Here is a 19,968-nt window from a genome sequence, read left to right as displayed (position 1 = left end):
TCTAATGGACACGACAATTCAAGAATAACTCTACTTCTACATTAACTCACTCGTTAATCGTTTTGCTTGTTTCGTATTTGGAATTGAAGTCATCGAATAGGAGTTCCGATAATTTCAGAGCAAAAATTAAATAGTTTGTGTTTGGCGAATAAGAAATCACTTAACAAAAGGTGAATCTAATGGAAAATGATAACAAAATAGCATAGTTCGCGAAGTAATTAGACCGTAAAATGAGAAACATCAGGGGAAAAAAAAAAAAAAAAAAACAGGTCTTCAAAATGTTTAAGTAAATAACATAACAATACGGAAACCGTCGACATGTAGTGTAGCAGTAGTCGGAAACCAGAACGCCTACTTCTAAAAAGCGGCGAATGAGGGAATCAAGCGATGATCTTGCTAAAAAACACATTCGTCAACACGGTATCTGTTTCCATGGATGATTTCAAAATAGCTAACCCCTGCAAAAAAAAAAAAAAAAAAAAAAAAAAATCGACATATAAATTCCCTCTAGTTTACGGTGAAAATCTCAACCAAATCGAAATCCAACAGTGACTATAAATAACGAAATAGATTAATCTAACATATACTCCGTAACTAGTATGTAGTACTTATTTTAAAAATGAGTCGCCCGAAAAATAAAACAATGAAATGACGCGCCCAACAGAAAAGACCAACTAATTAGCGTGTCATTCTTATTAGCTTGTCATTTCGAGTTGGGGTATTTTCTGTTGGGCGCATCATTTAGTTGAACTCGAAATGACAAGCTAATAATAAGGATGGTTGAGAAGTACCTCCTCGAGACCAACTTCGACTTCTTTTTCCTCCAACTCCTCAAACTCCTTGAGTTTAGACTTAATAAGCGCAATGGAGATAGGTAGGATCTCCAAGTTATCCATCACCATAAAAACTCCGTTAACATATCCCGGAGCTTTTCCAAAGGATCCTAAAAAACGATAGGGCAGTTTTATCATCTCCTTCCCACAATAACAGTTGGTTTCTTGAAGATTACTGATTGAATCATGGTTATCATCCCTGCATTTATAGATAGCGCTGTGATTCCCCGGTCGTTCAGAAATCGACAGCAAAGGAACATAAACAAAAACACTTGGTTTAAGCACGTCGTAACAGATCTCGTTCCGCTCGAAGTTTTGATATGAGTTACACTACTGCATTAACAAAGAGGAGTATATAAAGAAAGTGGTAATTTAATGTGAGGTTTAATAATTGGTGGCATACGCGGCTGTGTTGATCAGTTTCCTAGAACAATTTGAAATTCTACTCGTAAGTTGTAGTAAGATCTAAATCAGCTTGGAAAACATAATGGAATTACAACTCTCTACGCGACTACTACTTCTGGGAAAAAGACGAAAGGCCGTGCCATTCAAACTCAACCCTTGAAATGCATGTTGTGGCTACGAATACTGACAAAATAACTCAAGCAACAATTCATGCATATGGGGTTAAAATGTTAAATGAACTCTAAATGGGCCCCTCAGATGTTGGGTAGTTTGTGCTTAAGAGTATCAATGATGGGCTCAAAGCTCCAATTCAACCAATTTTAAATTAAGTTTGAACCTGGTTTTGAGACCTCTAATAGGAGGCAATTTATGTTATTTAAAAGCCACATAAATAAGATATGAAAATATTAATATGAAAATAAAACTATATTTTAAATTGCTAGTTCACTATATTTTGCTAAAGATGATAAAACAATGCATATAATTTATATTTTTATTAGTTGAGACGTGAGACTACCAAAGTTGAACATTTTATGAGCTCATAAAATGAACTATTGGCTTCTCAATCTCTAAATTGAAAATAGCAAGTCTCGTTTCAAACTCAGTTTAACTTAATAAGAGTCAATATAACCATTTTATCATAAAAAATTATTATTATTTTATTGTTAGGATTTGAGGGTTTTAGTTATAACTTTTTTTTTTAACATTGAATGATCATTTTTTTATTATGAAATGGTGATATTTTTCTTATCTTTAGTTAAGACTGTTTAAAATATGAATTTGTGAAATTGAAATCTACAAGACAGTTTGAAACCAAAAAGTTAAGATTGTGAAAGCTAAAAAGCATGATTAGAAACATTACTACTAACTTTAGAAAACCAAACACCTACATCATAATCACACTTAATTATAGGGGGAAAATTGTAGAATTAAATGATTACAAAATAAGAAAAGTGGGACCAAATAATAATAATAATACGATGACTTTTCAAAGAGAAAAAAAAATATTATTAACAAAGTTGTGATCATAATAATTGATCAAATATATATTATACTATAATTGCATGAGCCTATCAAAATTACTTAAGCATGCATGATTACTACTTTAATTACTATTGTTATGCTCTACGTGCTACGTCCTATGATTACAACTTATAAGTGCCTTTTGTAAGTGAAGTTGGCTCCTCTTTTTTCAATTGGTATTGATTGAAATTTGAAAACCAGCTGCTGTAGGGACCTTTGATCCATATTACGGAGTATCGGCAAGTCTCTCTTCAAACGGCAGTATCCATCTTATAAGAAAATGAGTTAAATATGCTCTTAATTGCATATACTCTCTCCAAATTAAAGTATTTGCCCCATTTCCTTATTATATGAGTCTTGTATTTTAATGAAATGGGGCAAACACTTTAATTCGGAGGGGTACTGTACAAGACAAATCTTTTGTTAGGCCCTGTTCTTTTGGACTTAAAAGTTGCTAAACTTAACTTATTTTTGCTGAACTTAACTTATTTTTGCTGAACTTTTCTGAACTTAATTTTGCTGAACTTTTTTTAACTTAATTTTGCTGAACTTATAATAGCTTAACTTTTCTAAATTAAAATAATCTTACTTAAATTAACTTAATTTAATTTCACTTAATACTAATAATAATAATAATAATAATAATAATAATAATTCCCTTCAAAAATAATAATAATAATAATAATAATAATAATAATAATATTTAATAATAATAATAATAAAGAAATATAACTAAAAACACAAATAAAGATTATAAAATACTTTATTTATATAAGTTAATATTTTCGTACACATTGTCTAATACATAAAAATAAAAAGTAAATCACATTACTTTTTTTTTTCTTTCTAATCATCTAGTTCCATATTATCATCTTCCTCGTCACTTTCTTCATCTTCATTTGAGCTCACTCCGTCAAATCCATTGCCTCGCCAAATGTTCTTGACTATGTTATTTTGCACCTTGTACATAGCTTTTTTCCGCTTCTTATCAAACATGCCTAAATCTTTTGTCCCTAGAACGTTCTCATGTTGTATAACAGGTATCTCATGAGTGTGCATCCGTATAAAATTATGAAGTGTGAAATTAGAAACAATAATGGACGTTTGATACCAAGGTGACATTTGAGGCATGACTTTTAACACCTTCCACGTTTTTTTCAATTGACCAAATGCCATTTCAACTTTCATTCTTAATGACGAATGTCGGTAATTAAAATGCTCTAACATACCTTCGGGGGATAGGTAAGAATTCGGCTTTAAATAAATGTTTTTTTTTTTGAAAAATTTATATAGAATAATAATTAATCTCGAATTGTTTATACAACCGATTTGAACAAAAATTGTATCTATTTTTTAAAACTCGTCAATATTATGAAACTTATTATTCTGCTTAACTTTTCTGAACTTAAGTTTGCTGAACTTAATTTTGCTGAATTTTGCTGAACTTAATTTTGCTGAACTTTTCTGAACTTAATTTTGCTGAACTTTTTTGAACTTAACTTAATTTTGCTGAACTTAACTTATAGAGAGTGACTTTAAGTACAAAAGAACAAGGCCTTAGTCCCTAGACATTCTTCTTTTGTCTCATCTACTATACTAAACTCGTTTTCAAGTTTAAGCTAGATGTTTTCGTCTTCTACAAGAATTTGTGACTAACTACAGGTTAGTGTCTTCTTTTATTTTCGTTATTATGAATTAAGAATGAGTAAAACTAAATATAAGTAAAAAAAAAAAAAAAAAAAAAAACTTTTGTGATCGTATAAGTTCCTACGGGCATAAAACAAATGAATTAATCTTGTTATCAACGATCTTACTCCCTCCCATCCACACCAAAGATTACATTGACTTTATCACATTTGTCGAAGCGCATTTTACGTGTATATCTTTAGTTACACATTATTAAAAATTATAAAAAGTTGATATTCTTATAGCATACATTACGATAAATCAAACAAGATCTCACATGACTATATTTTCTTTTGTATATTACAAATAATACCAAAGATTCTCTACAACCATAAATAATGTAAAAAGTCAATGTAACCTTTGATCTGGATGAGAGGAAGTATATAAGTAAGTTTTTGTGATCGGTTTTCGTGTCGGGACAAGAAACAAGAGAGCGCCAAAATGAGGTAGCTTTAGAAAACATAGGGGACCGCGAGAAGGAAATGAAGTAGAGCCAAGGATGTCAGCCTTTGCAGTTAATGGCTCATCACTAGTCACTATTCACTAGTTAAGTAAGTAATGTCCTCTGGTTGAAGGCACGGCATTGACCGCCATGAAAACCAGGAACATTGGACCATACATTGCATTTCATATCTTCTTTTCTCTGGGATATGCTTCTGATTTTAATTTACTATAGACTTGGCAAACAGGTCAATCGGGTGGAGGGCGAGTTGAACAAATTTGCCTTGGATCAATTTCAAGCTTGCGAGTTTCGGGTCAATTATTATCAAGTTATTTAAGGATAATAATCAGTGTGCAACAATAATTTAATATTTAATTCAGATCATATTGGATCAGGTCAATTCGTGTTCGAGTCAAATTCAAGTACGAGTCGGGTCAATTTTTCAAGGTCTAATCCTTGTCCACCTTAAAGTTACCCGCGAGTTAAATTCTCATCTTGGATCTGCTAATATCGGAACAAAGTTTAACCACCGTTTTAATATACAATTGGTCTCCCTTGTGACGGGTTACCATTTGTGGCGGATATTTTGTGAGATAAAATGGTAACAAAATGGGTTAGTGGAGAAAGGGGACCACATGAATAGTGTTGCAGAGAGAGAGAAAGTGGGTACTTTGTGAGGTAAAATGGTATCCGTCACTCAAGAGTGACGGATATGTACCGTCACAAACAAGAATTTGTGTTTAACATATCACATAGAGGGCCGAGGCAACAACCTTGCTCTTTAGAACTCAAATTGTCTGAACAGAACTAAATTGACCTAAAGTGAACTTCAATCCGGTCTAAAAGAATAGGGTCCAACGTTGATACAATTAATCAAGAATAATTCTCTCAATAAACAGGAAACGGTCGGGGAAGATGGATGACGGATTGACGGGATGAAGGACAAATACCTTTGCGATTGTGAAATGTGGACTAGGAAAAAGCTTCACATACAAGAAAAAAATATGTACTACAAAATACAAATTACATGACTTTTACAAAGAGTTGAGAATTATATCAAAGGACTGAGAATCATAAAAGTAGATATGAAAGTGATTTTAAGATCCCCACTTTAAAGAGGAATCCAATGAACTCACAATAAACACCATCCTCAAGCTTCTATCATTCACAATTCACAATCAAACCACCAATAGTAATTTAAACACGATTAACACGAGAATTTCTTGCTTAAGACCGTCTTAAGTTAAGACTTCTCACAACAGTCTTAACTTAAGACGGTCTTAACCAAGAAATTGTAATATTACATCAACCTATCATAATATTAAATCTCGGTTTCGGTCACGGTGCCGGCTCACACAGCATATCGAGAAATGTATGTCAATATCACCTCAAAATGCAATAAAAATTACCTACTAGCAATCTTGGGTAAAAAGCCAACAATATTGGACTTTAGTCTCTGCTAAGACATTAGACGGACATATCCTTTTAAAATTAAAACGGATCAAATAGCATTTCACTTGCATAAACATTGGACATATGCATTCAGCTTTTGTTTTATCCATTCTATTTGACCCGTTTTAAGTTTAACACAGATCTTTCCGCTTAAATAAGAATTTGTGATAATCTTGAAAGCACCTTGAGAGTGTAAGAGATCATTAATTGCCCTTAGAAATAAGAGCATGGAAAAAAAAAAGACAGAGCTTTAAGTTCATGGGGCAGATAAAACACATTTAAGAAAGTGACTAGTCGTCAAAACCAACAACATTATGTTAATAAAAACTGTATTTGAATCATACCCAGATATAGATTAAAGAGCTTCATGGGGTATATCTATATTAAATTACACCCACAAAAATAAAAGAGCATTACTTTGAAATTTGGAATTTATATACCAACCACTTGTAATTAATTTAATAACACTAATAACAACAAAACACCATGACACAAGGAAGAAAGTGCATCATTACCTATACAAATATACAATAACAAAAAAACAAGGAAACACCAAAGCCCTAAACTTTATTAATACTCTTCCTTTTTAAACGTTTTACTGTAACGGTTTTTTTAACATGTGCCCTTAAGACATGCGTTAAAGTAACTTCAAAAGCTACTTTAACTCGTGCCCTAAGAGCACATGCTAGAAAAAACGTTACCACCAACCCAATTTTTTTGAACGCAATTTTTCATTTGTGATGCATCACAAGCTTGCGACGGAGAAATGTGAACATATATGATACAATGTAACCATTCTCTCATAAATAAGAGTTTATGAATGGTTATTCCTATCATAAAAATATAAAATGGTCATATTTTCCAGTCTCAAGAAAGAAAGACCAACTGTTGAACACATATTTAACATTGGTCTCACAATAAAACAATCACATACAACAATTTGCGACGACTATTACTCCCTCCCATCAAGACCAAAAGCGAGTCCATGTTACCTTTGGTCTAGATGAGAGGGAGTCATCAACATTTTTTTTATATTTACATTGTTTATAACTTTATATAGACTAAACTAATGACTACTATTCGACATCATATACTCCTTAACGTTCATGTTACTTCCATGCATTCGTTCAAATAAGTGAGACCAATTTTGAACAAACGTATGAAAACGAAAGAATATAGGGAGAATGTGTACATCAACAGTTTTTTTTACATTTACCTTGTCTATATATATACTAAAATAATGACTACTATTCAACATCATATACTCCGTATGTTCGAGTCATTCCATGCATTCGTTCAAGTTACGTGAAACCAATTTTGAACAAACGTATAAAAACGAAATAGTAGAGAGTACAAATGGAGTACTAAAGTATTGATTGGGAGAAAGAGTACTACAGTCTATTATTATGAATGAGGTTAAAACTTTTGAAAGGGAAAGGAGTGTGGTGAGTGATTAACACCCTTTTATGCACTGCAATACACACAATACACACACACACTATTCATGAAAATATGTAAGTGCCCATGTGACAATATGGCCCTACTCCCTTCATTTCCACCTAAAACAAACCACAAAATAAGACAAAAGATACCTCCCAAATTTCACTAAGTTTCCCCTATACTAAAAGACATCACCTTTATTATTATTTTATAAATAAACATACCCTAATAATATTTCTCTATATTTTTCGACATTTTATAAGTAATTTTTACTAAAAATCTCGACTTTTCGATAATTCTTTCTGCAAATTCTTCTTTGTTTGTTCTCTTAATTGAAGTGGTTGACAGGGTGACACTATTTAGAATAATAATATGCTAACAAAAAGAGCAGTAAAAGATAAAGAAAAGAAAATAAAGTTTTTTTAAGTAAAACAGCTTTTTTCCTCCACTTGAATCACTCCTTTACCTTTTCTGGGTCTTTAGATCAGTATAGTGGTTACACACATGCTCATTCTTTCCACATAGTACACAGATGGATCAGTAAAAAGTAAAAACATAAACTCGGTCACCGAAAAACTGTTTTACTTACCGAGAACGTGAGACCTAGCAAACGGGTCAATCGAGTCGAATCGGATCATTACCGGGTGAATTGTTTTCATCTTATTTGGGGATAAGAGTCGGTATGCAGTAATAAACATTTCAGGTTGGACGGGGTCGGGTCAATTTTGTCATGTCCATATGTGACTAATGTATGTAACTACACTAAAAAAACATGATAAAATGAAGTAATGAATGGAAATGAGGCGGAAAAGTCGAAAAATATAACCGATATCATTAATATATTTCATAAAGCTTAATAAAAACTTAGCCTTTTTCTTTGAATTAGTAGATCATATAGTAAAATACTAGTCACTAGTAATGAGTTCTTATCCTTTTGTGTGGTCCAAGTACCAGTACACACCTAAAGAGAGGATACAAAGTCATGGGAAGACCTCTCTTTTCTGTCTATCTGTACCTCTACGTATGCATATCTATTCTTGTTATAAGAAAAAATAAAATAAAAAAGAGAGATATGAAGACTTATATGTATTTTTTCATGAAGAGGACGACGAAGACGATGATTTCGTCGATGATGGATGATAAAGATGCTAATAATCTCTGAGAAAACCTTCCTAACTTTGATATTTTGTAGTATTTGTTGAGATTTTTGAATGTACAGCTTTTTAGGGGATCTCCTCTTTTCTTCTTGGATATTTGGTAGTCAAAATTTCTGCATGTGTAAGAAAAAAACATAAATCATGATCACTGAAGCAGTTGAATAGTACAGTATTTCACGTGACATTCTGCCATGCAACATGCAGGTACTCCAAATCAGACATATTTGATTAACCAAACCGATCTTGTTAACCAAACCGTCTTACACGAGACTTACTATATATTTGTAGGTTGTTAAATAAGATGAGGATAGATAGATCTTTTACCAAACAAGCTGAATCCCCATATGCTGTGACAAGCTACATTCCTAGAGCTCCATGGCCATTAGAAATCCTGAATCAAATAATTCGACACAGATTTAGGGCATTATAAGTTAAGCCGTTACTAATGATGGTACTATGAGGAGTAATGACCTAGGTGTTTCGAAAAAACAAGATTTAAGAGGTGTCTTGGTAAGGGACGACGTGGCTGGTAGTGACTCGGTCAATGAAGCGCTGTTGTCGGGTTCTGCTGGAGAAAAGGAAACTGGTCCAATGTCGGAAGACGATTTTGTTGGAGATGCAAATAAGTTTTCGGGAAGGACGTGGTCCAAACTGCATTGCATGAGAATGCCAACAAATTAGTACGAGTACTTACATAATTATAGTATGAGAGAATGCAAATGCTCCATACTTAACGTAAAGGCATTTACGCAAATATTTCGAAAAACCGCTACTATTTTCCCAACTACCGTAATGTTGTTTAAAATCTACTTACGAGTAAGCATTTAATTAGAGACATAAGTGTCACACGATAATGACAATAAATTATTCGCTAAAAATAGACAACCTAATGGATTTTGTGAAAAATACAAAATCTTATACCTTTCAAAGAAATCGTTTTCATCACGGTTGGGAGAATTACCCTCCTTTTTAGGGACATCTTCATTGCTGTCATTCAGACCAATATTGACTCCCTCAGCTGTTAGATCATCATCTGCCCCATTTGAGCTCTCTTTATTTTCTAAATCATACATCTAATTATCAAAAAAAATTCCAAAATTTTCTAAATTAATGAAAAGCTCGAAAAAAAAAAAAATTAATAATCAAACCTTCAGATAAATCCAGGCTGATCCCATTAGACACCTGGCTCGACAAATTTGGAGACGGTGTCGAAGAACCGATGGAGCCGTGGTGTTGGTGATTCTTCAAGTCAAAGAGTTGCAAATTCATGAGCCTCCTTTCTTGTAGTTCAAGGGCATGCTGAAAATCAGCTTGTTCCTCCAATTTCTTCCTCAATAACATCTCTTGAGTACTGAACATAACTCTTCCGCCTATTTCGGAAAATAAATTGCCGCCTTTAACATAATTTCGACATTTATCATTTAATCATAGACAATGTACTAGAGCACATTAATAATAAAATGCTAGCAATTGTATGGACATTATCCATTATTACATAGGACTTACCAGGCTGGAAATCATATGGTTCCCTACAGTCATGTCCAGATGGGCTAGAACAAGAAAAATCTCCTCTCTCAAGTTGATGCAAATGTTGTTTCCTACAATTAAATCGACAAAAAAAAAAGAATAATAAATTACACAAATACTTGTGTAAGTCGGTTTTAAATATTGTAAAAGGGATCATTTTGAATTTTGATAATACTCCCTCCTATTCACTATATTCTTCCCCTTTTCTTTTTTGCACAAGGAATAAGAAACCGATTTTGGACCACACAAAACACACTACCCCACATGTAATTTAATTTGGACCACACAAATCAACCCAAAAAAGGAAATAGGGAAGAAAACCCGAATAATCCAAATAAGGAAATAGGGAAGAAAATGGTGAATATGAGGGAGTAGCTTTTTTATATCTACAGAGCCGTATTCTAGGTAGTTGAAATCCGTTTAAAAACATATGAACCTAAAACCGTATTATAGAAGGCTAATAGACGTAATTAAACGAGGATTAAGGTTAGGAAAGCAAATTACTTGTCGGGAAGTTTGCCCTTTTCCTTGTAAGGCTTGACAAGAACACGAGAGTCGCAAACAAAGTGAGGATTTCCTTTGGCTAAGATGATCTTCACAGTCTCAGGAAAGACGAATGTAACGAAACCAAACATTCTCTTCTGTTGATAAGGAATCCGAACATCTTGAACCGGTCCGAATTTGCTATAATCACACAAAAAGAAACATACCATTTTAACAATCACATTATTATGAACATAATTCACCAAAATTAACATAAAACGACGGAATATTTCGGAGAGAATTTAGTATACTTGAAGTAATTAGAGACATCTTCTTCTTTAAAAGAACTATCAGCTGGAAAAGTCAAGTAAATCTGTCTCGAACCCGGGTTACAATCCATCCCAGCAAACTCATTTCTTGCCATCCTTATACGGTTCAACTTGTGAAAATCTTCACTCATCATCAATGCGGCCGCTGATCTACACAATGTCATTATAATTGTCTCCATTAAACCCATCAATGTCATACATCATCACAATATTCCATTATTGTTTGTAAAAATGGAATAAAGAACATCACTTTCCTACTATTACTCATAATGCAACACATAAAACACTTGGATAACACGGTCATAATACTCGAGATAATTAAGAAATAAAAAAAAGGAGCTAGCATTGAGATTTAGAGTACAGAAAATCCAATTAGTCATATAATGAAAACCCGATAATGTTATCATAAAACCGTCTCATACTAAATACCAGAACTATTACCCATAATGCAAAACATAAAACACTTGGATAATACTAATACAGTCTTATACTAATAAGCTTATCATAAAACCGTCTCATAAAAGCGACAAATTAGGAAATGGGTCACCTCTGTGTCTCAAAATGTAAACCATAATCTTATCATAAGACCGTCTCATACAAAACTAGAGAACAATTACCAATAATGCAAAACATAAAACAATTGAATAATACTACAATCTTATATTATTAAGCTTATCATAAAACCGTCTCATAAAAAAAACCGGAGAAAACCGGAAAATAGAGAAAGAACTACCTTTGAGCTTCAGAATGGAGGAAATTCAACTTGTTATAAGGAAGATTAACACCATTAGCCATCAATTGAGCAGCAGCTAATCTATGTTGATGAGCAAGTTTAGACCTAAAAATTTCTTCTTCACACTGCTCAAAAGCATCATAATTATCATCACCACCATGAACACCACCATGAACAAACTTACAAGAACTTCCATTTTTACAAAAACCTCTAGCATAATACAAACATGGTTTAAACCCAAACCCACATGTTGATTCATCAGTACCATAATATGATAATAAACTTTCATTAAATGATGAACTTCTTCTATGTAAAAAATTAGGGTTATTTTCACCATTATTATTACTATTAATATTATTATTATTACTGTCCCAAATTGAAGTAGGGTAAACCATAGAATCATCATTTGGGTCAGTAAATTCACCATTTTTACTGGGGTTGTCATTAAGAAAATGCCCATCATCCAAGTAATTAAGACTTGAATTAGGGTTATGAGTAAGGTGATTAGGGCTTGGGGAAAAATGATTAGGAGACCAAATTGAAGGAGAAGAAGGTGATAATCTAGGAATAGAAAGAGGGATTTTAAGAGGGTTAGGTCTAGAAATTGCAATAGGGTTAGAAATTGGGGAAATTAATGATGCAGATGAAGTGTTTGATGAAAGTCCTAACTCAGTTTTTGCTCTAGAAACTAAGGAAAGTATGAGATTTTCAGGTCCATATGCTAAATGTATCATATCTTTTTCACCATGGTGTAAAAGTATATAACCCATGATTTTTGATGCATTTTCTGGATCTAGGGTTTGTACTTTTGTGAATACTGTTCTTGATGCTTCATATGACTCCATTTTTGTGGGAAAATGGAGGTTTTTTGGGGGGAAATGGATGGTTTTTGAAGAGGTGTGGAAGATGAATAAGGGAGAAAGATGAGGGAAATTAAGTGGGTTTTGAATTTATGGAGGTTGGGGGTAAGTGAAATGCTTAATAATGGGGTAAGTTTGTTAGATAGATATGGTAAATTATTAAAGTATTGGGTAAATAAAAATACGGGTTTTTGTGTAAGGCGCTTTTATGCTTTTTTATACGAGTATATAAAAAGTTTACAAAACGGGTCTTTTTAGTTATGGTTTTTCGTTTAATAGGGTCATAATAAAGGTCAATAAAAATGGTAATTATGATAAGGTAAATAAAAATACATACTCGTACTTTATATAAGACTTTTATATAAAGAGTTTGTAAAACATTTTTTTTCCCTTACTGATAAGTTTCTTTAAGGTGAAAACGGTAAATTTTAATACACAGATACAAATAAAAAGATTTAATTTTATTGTCCAGCAAGTCTTTCTTCTGACAGTTATATTCGTCACTTGCTATGGGTCAAGTATTCGTGTGGGAGGCATTTTGCTTTTGTCTTATTAGTCACATAGGTAGTATTTAACGCGTCACAAATGAAAATTTGTGTTTATTTTTTATTCGTCTTCCTCTTTTATATAGATTTTTTTTTTTTTACTAGTAAGAGTTTTATACAGAAGGTAACAAAGAAATACAATAGGAGGTTTTATACTTCCTCCATTCAACTTCACTCTACTACTTTTAATTTTCTACACTATTTATAAATAAACATTCAATTTCAATTTTCTCTTAATACATAAGTGAAAATACATTCTTGTGGGATCTTGTTTGATTCGTCTTTACGAGTACATTAAAAATATTTAACTTTTATAATTTTTGCAAATATGTAGCTAACGATATTTATCGTTTAAAATGCGCGTTGACAAACATGATAAAGTAAAGAGTTGAATGGAGGAAGTATAATGGAAAATTAACTTTTGACAGTAATGCTACCTGCAACTCTGCAACTTTAGCCTTGGTAGAGTAAAAAACCAAAAGCCTTTTGCTTTTCCTTGGTTACGGATTGTCTCGCTTATTTGTTTATTATCTATTCAGTTTTAAAATCTGTGAGTTAATTATTTACATTTTTATTTTAAGATTACTAGTTTTAAACCCGTGTACAACTATATGTATTTGATCTGATATTAATGTTTTTGGATGTTTTTTTTTTTGCATTTCTATTATACTTATCTAGTTGGTCTAAATGAGCGATCTACATAATTAATGTTTAAACTTGTTACAAATATTTGTTCACGTGCAATGGTTTAAGAGGAAATAACAAATGATATGTTTTTTTTTAAAAAATATATCGTACTATCTAGTTTTTAAAAATTATGCATGTAATTTATTCGCATTATATGTAATTCAATCCCGTAATTATGAAATTTTATTATTATTTTTTTTTTAAAATTATGTAATTCATTTATTTGTAATAAGTTTCATTTATTCCGATTTGTAATTCATTCCGCTTATATGCCATTAATTTCATTTATTCGGAATGTATAAAATTATTTCATAGTATTTCTTCTAAGACAGAATTTGTCGCATGTTGGTATAGCCGAAATTCTGAATAAATAAATACATTGCACACTAACGGGTTACCATAACATGAGTATTTCCCACCATAACATGTATTTCCAAAAAAAATAAAAAAAAAATAAAAAAGTTAAATTAATGACGTGGCACGCCCTGGATTAAATATTGTCTGCTGAATTAATAAGAGAATTGATATATCACGCCCCCTGTTTTACTTGTTACGCCCCCTATTTTTTCATTTATTCCTATTTTGCCCTTGGACTTTCAAATTAGTTTTAGAAAAAAATAAATATCGTTTTACGCAAATGTATTTTGGCGACTATTTTTATAATAATTAATTTAGTAATGTAGACGGTCCCTCTTAAAACACTCGACAGAAATTATTTTAATGTATTTAAATAACAAAACCGATTAAAAAAACAAATACATTATACACGATAAAAAAAAAAAAAAAAACCAACATCCTCTATGTCATGTGGGTTACAAGACACGGCCCAGGCTCCGTCATGTGAAATACACGACATGGCTTAGGCAATGTCGTGCAGACCACATGACATGGCCATGGTAGCGTCATGTAAGTCACATGACAAGGCCCTGGCTCCGTCATGTACTTCACATGACACTACCCACTCACCGTCGTTTATTGTTTTTTTTCCCCTAAACTATTTCGATTGTCACTACCAAAAAACGCAGCATATTTACGACAAAAACGCAACCCTAATAGGCTCGACACAACAATTATTCAACACTAATGTAAAAAACCGTCTCCGAAAATCAATAACTATAAAACAATATTTATTTTTAGTTTAATTAATTTTCAAGTCCAAGGGCAAAAAAGGAATAAATGAAAAAGTAGGGGGCGTAACAAGTAAAACAGGGGGCGTGATATAGCAATTTTGATTTAAAGATAAGATTGACAATTAGATCCTCTCCATCCATCTAGTCTATTTGTTATTTAATTATTGACTTATTTCTGTTTCCTTATTCGGCAAATAAATGACCGGAAAAGAGAAAATACTTACACATTTTATATATTCCCTCTTAGTCTGAGTGTTGGTTTCCCTTTTCATTTTCATGCTAGTCGAGTGTTGGTTCCTCTTTCCTTTTTTTGTAAGTTTTGTGTGGTCTAAATTCAATTCCATGTGGGGTAGGGTGTTTTGTGTGGTCCAAATTCATTTCCGTAATTTTGGTGCCCAAAAGAAAGGGAACCAACACTCAGAATAGGAGGGAGTAGTTTCTTTATTTTAAACAAAAATACTTACAAAATTAGGCATTTTCTTTTTTCATCTACTATCTATTTGTATATTTGATCCATTTACAATTTAAAACGGATATGTTCATTTTAATAACTTGTGCATTTTTAAGTATACTCTATCATGTCACTAATTTAATGTCTTATCAAACGGACACCCAAGGTGGAGGTTGAAGATTGTAGTAGGTAAAAAATCATGGCGTAGTTTTACTCTTTAGGGCTTGCTTGGATTTGGGGTAAAAAGGGAGGGGGGAATGAATAAGGGAGTAATATGTAAGGTGGATTTTACATGTTTGGTATGAGAATAGTTATTTACCTTCCGAATCTATTACCCTCATGAAGGGGTGATACATTACCCCCATGGGTAATGATTAAGGGAGTAAAACATCTTTTCAGTAATTATTACTCCTATGGCAAACATATCCTTCAAAGAACTCATTACCCTAGTAATTAACTTCTCTAGTAATTATCACTCAATCAAAATTTACACTCTAATTATTTCATACATTCCACGCAAACCCCTAGGCAAAATCTAGATCATTAGCAGGAAATATAGAAGATTTTGATATATTATAATAAGTAGATCTAGCAAAGCTGACGCGGTCCGAATGAATCGACCCAATAAGGTTAACCTAAAACCTACAAAGTGTGATTCGGACTCGACCAAATAGACCCTAAGTGATCTGACTTAAAGTGATGATCCGAAATGACCCCATACACCTAAAAATCTAAAATTTCCCGAAATAATTTAATTAAGGCAAAATACTGACCCAAATCGTTCCAAGATAACCAAATTCAGTAAGGAAATTACCCGAAACGATTTGGGTTAGTATTTTGCCTTAATTAAGGCAAACAAATGACCCGACCCGAATAACGCGATCGACTTTCGAATTTGACGTGAACCCAAATTGACGAATCCGAATAACCCAACCCGTATGTTTATCGTTGCAAAATATTATTATTCACAAATAACTTAATAGTAGTTGACCCGAAAATGAGCAAAATCAGAAATGACCGATCAGGACCCGACCCAGTTGACCTATTTGCTAGGTCTACTCATAAAACCGTCGTACTCGATAATTTAGGCAATTTTTTCTTTTTTTTATAATAACAGGAATAGGCAGCAGCCGGGGCACGAGTGAGATAGAAGGTAGGGCATGGGTGTGTCCTTAAAAGAAAGGAATGGACAAAGTAAGTTGTGTGTTAAAAGAGTGAGTGGGTGGGAGTGAGTCAAGGTAAGGGAGCAGATTTATTCAGATTTGTGTTTAAACAAAGTAAATTTGTACATTACCCTACTTTACCTTCTTTTGCTCAATTATTGTACTCTCTTTGTTGCACGGCTGCCTACTAATTTACCACTATTTTCCATATTTTACCATGCACGTATTCATAATTCCCATCAATTTGTTTATTTAAGCACTTATTCTAATGATTCATTATAGGTTTTTTTTATATGATTTGTACAATCGTTATAATCGGACATCGTATATACTTTTGTAAGAGTCGGAAGTCGGAAGTCGGAACTAAATGACTCATTTTGCAAACCACGTGTGCTAGGTAAGACATCCCTTAGGATGACAGGTAACCGCAGCACTCCCGTGTAGGGAGTCGAACCCGGGACCTCTCAATTCGTTGCCAATTTGCAACGCTTTGAGGCACTCCCGCACTCCACTACACTCAAGCCCACTTTGGTTTAAAATACTTTGCACTTCGCTATCAAATACTTTTTTTTTTTTTTTTTGATGGCGAGGGGGTTGAATCCCCCCGGGTCCATGCATTCCCGCGCCACCACATGGACCATGTAAATCATCTCCTTCGGGGGCTGCAGACCTGCAGTGGTCAAATGATCATCTCCCCAGCTGGTAGTCGAACCCGGGACCTCTCAACTCCTGTATTTCTGCAAGCTTCAAAGTTTAACCCGGCTACCACTAGACTAACCTCACTTGGTTTATGATCAAATACTTTGCTGAATAAGAAATATGGATGTGCTTATCTGAGCTTGTAGGTAAACTAAGCTATTATATGAACGGAGGTTATTAAATTCAACTGGTTCATGATTACAACAAAGACACGAGATACCTCACCTTTAGAAGGAGTCGCACCGAGTTTGATAATAATCACATTTTAATTAGGATTAGATAACATATACTGTAATGTCCCTGCTCATTAAACTATAGATTAAACTCGTGGGCAGTATTATCATGAGTATGTACGTACGTGGTACTAATTAACATTGATCAATAACAGACAAGTCAACTATGTATTCTAGTATTCTCGGATTAATTCCTGGCCTCCAATTAATTGTTTTCAGAACTTAATTAAGTAAAAAGCAACTGTATGCCAAACACCAAACCTATTTCATTATAATTCATTACTCACCTATGTATTACGGACGGCAGCTAGTCTTGTTTGTGACGGGCTAATCTCGTCACAAGCTTGTGATCTCTCATAAAAAGGGAGAGGGGACAAGGTGGGGCACCCCCCATGTGCTTCCCACTCACCTCACGGGCTAATCCCGTCACAAGCAACATGTAAGAATGCAAGTACTCCGTATTATTATGGCAGTAAAATATAACAAAATGAGACTCGGGTGAACTGAACTGAAATTAAGTTAGAAAGAACATAGACTTAGAGGACCAAACCCTTTTCTTGAATTTAACACCTTCACATATTTACTCGGTTTCTTATAACTCGAGCACAATTACTCAAGTAATCAGGAATTCAATTTATCATAAAACCGTTTCATAACATACCTTATAAATTTATAATATTCATATACAGTAAATGGATAACCATCGATTATCGATATATAAATAAATACTTTATGAGAATTGAGATTAGAGATTATTATTATTGTATTAAAAAAGAGTGGTAACTGGTAATTAAACACCACAGAGTATGCAGATATTACAGTAGCCTAGACAGGCATTAATCTGACAAACATAGGCTAAGCGTAGTTTAAAATAATAATACTTCGTTGCCAGAAATTTAAAATGGACCATAACCCAAGTGCTTGATTAGTTTATTACTACCGTTGGATGATGTGGTACACTTCAATCTAACGGTTTATAACAAAACCATTAAAAATGGAAAAGATAAACAATAAGTAAATGGCACACGAGAGGACATTGAAACCCACCACTGTTGTATTTGGAGGGAAAGTGTCTGAGTGGCTTGGTCAATGTTGACTGGACGGACTACGATAAGGGAACTCGCAGTCGATGTGTACTGGATTAATTCTCGGGTATACGTGATAGTCTGGAAATTTATAAGACATAGACTCAGACCATAAATATTTTACAAGATTGATTTTGGGGAGACTTGAACCTGGATCTCCTAGGAATTTCACCCAAAGTTTAACCACGGTATGTTTCAGGTTTCACTGATTCTCATTTCAGACGACTTTACGTGATCATTCTTATAGTAAAATATGACCATTTAACGACAAAATGTTGTAACTAGTTTTTGTTGTTTAGGCAACTTTTTGTAAAAAAAAACCGGTCACATTTAACTGTAAATGGATCACATATGGCTGTTTGAAACCTTCAAACGAAAATGAGTCGTCTGAAGGGAGACTTGCTGTTCAGGTTTTGTGTAGACATGGTAAACAAGGCAACCCGGTCTTGTGCGGGTGTCAGGTAGGCTAGCTCGAGTTGGGTCATTTCAGGTTTGCAAGAATTCAGACCTCTTTGAGTCATTTTCAATTATCATGGTATTTTCTTTAAACATATGATGAATACGAGAGTAATTAAACAAAAGAGATGATGATGATCAAAAGTCGGAATTGGTGAATTGTCCTAAATCCCATCACATTCACATCAAAATAATAATCAAAATAAAACACACAAAAAAACTAGAGGTCACCAAAAAAGAACCAACATTTGATGCAACATTGATGCATTTACTAAATAGTCTTCTGATATTGGTCACATGTGTGGGCCAATTCCTACTTAATTGACTTGTATGAGTAATGTATTTGGGCCCTACTATAAAGGCCCAAATTAGCTTTGACTACACAACTGTCTTCTTCTTGGCCCACTCACTCACATGGATTGGCTCCAAACAACATACAACAAATACCTCTCAAATAGGTCATTTGGGTCAGGTCATTTTCGGGTTTTTTTTAGGCCGGTTCAGTCCAAATCAGATTATTTTGATCGGGTCGTTCTGGGTCGAGATTTTGCCTTAACTAAATCATTTTGGATTTTATCGGGTCACTTTGGCTCTATTGGGTCAAGTTTCAGGTCACACTATTGACTATTCAGGACAATTTGGGTCAGGGTCAGGGGGGTCAGCTTAACCTAAACCGGTGGATCAATCCCGTTAAATTTTGGATATTTGGGCTGTCAAGCTCGGGTCACACCATTGCAAAATGACAATGAATTAAGAGGTCCCGGGTTCGACTCCCTACACGGGAGTGCTGCGGTATCCACCTGCCATCAAGGGCAACCTTGATGACTTACCTGGTCCCCGGGTTGCAGGATATCCGGGTGTTCCCTTGGGTAACAAAAAAAAAAACCCTCCAAGCCTCCACCGCTCCACCAAAGACCACCACGGCTTTACATGATGCATCTGATGAAGGTGATCGACTGATGGTAAATACTAGATGGCTTAATCAATGAACCTCATTAAGGAGTATAGCCACTAAATAGTATTCTGGGTGGTGTTTTATTAGAGGGGACATTACCTTTTCGAGACGATAATGCTATTACATTAGGAGGGATGTGCAATAAAAATGGGATGGGGAACATGTGAAAATGTACTATAGTATTCAGGTATCAG

General features: G+C 33.7%; 1 protein-coding gene and 1 long non-coding RNA gene across 4 annotated transcripts; both read right to left on the bottom strand.

Annotated features, from left to right (window-relative positions):
- Positions 1 to 55: 55 nt before the first annotated feature.
- Positions 56 to 1,264, bottom strand: LOC141646601 (uncharacterized). Its single transcript, XR_012545585.1, has 2 exons — positions 792 to 1,264; positions 56 to 458 (listed from the first exon to the last, which is right to left on the bottom strand). It is a non-coding gene; the product is annotated as an uncharacterized LOC141646601 (long non-coding RNA).
- A 6,829-nt stretch (positions 1,265 to 8,093) lies between these two features.
- LOC141646599 (zinc finger CCCH domain-containing protein 53-like) lies at positions 8,094 to 12,591 on the bottom strand. Of its 3 annotated transcripts, none has more exons than XM_074454472.1 (9): positions 11,511 to 12,591; positions 10,760 to 10,927; positions 10,470 to 10,649; positions 9,945 to 10,036; positions 9,587 to 9,808; positions 9,360 to 9,498; positions 8,910 to 9,089; positions 8,763 to 8,829; positions 8,094 to 8,551 (listed from the first exon to the last, which is right to left on the bottom strand). In XM_074454472.1, the coding sequence occupies exons 1-8, from the start codon at positions 12,353 to 12,355 to the stop codon at positions 8,796 to 8,798; spliced, it is 1,860 nt and encodes a 619-aa protein (XP_074310573.1). In that variant the 5' UTR covers positions 12,356 to 12,591; the 3' UTR covers positions 8,094 to 8,551; positions 8,763 to 8,795. The 3 variants fall into 3 exon arrangements, with proteins under 3 accessions (XP_074310573.1, XP_074310574.1, XP_074310575.1); XM_074454473.1 differs by having other exon boundaries at positions 9,360 to 9,489; positions 11,511 to 12,501; XM_074454474.1 differs by having other exon boundaries at positions 9,360 to 9,471; positions 11,511 to 12,467.
- Positions 12,592 to 19,968: the final 7,377 nt, after the last annotated feature.

Source organism: Silene latifolia, chromosome 3 (genome assembly GCF_048544455.1).
Source record: "Silene latifolia isolate original U9 population chromosome 3, ASM4854445v1, whole genome shotgun sequence".
NCBI classification, from domain to species: domain Eukaryota; kingdom Viridiplantae; phylum Streptophyta; class Magnoliopsida; order Caryophyllales; family Caryophyllaceae; genus Silene; species Silene latifolia.
This window is presented reverse-complemented; position numbering and strand designations above follow the sequence as displayed.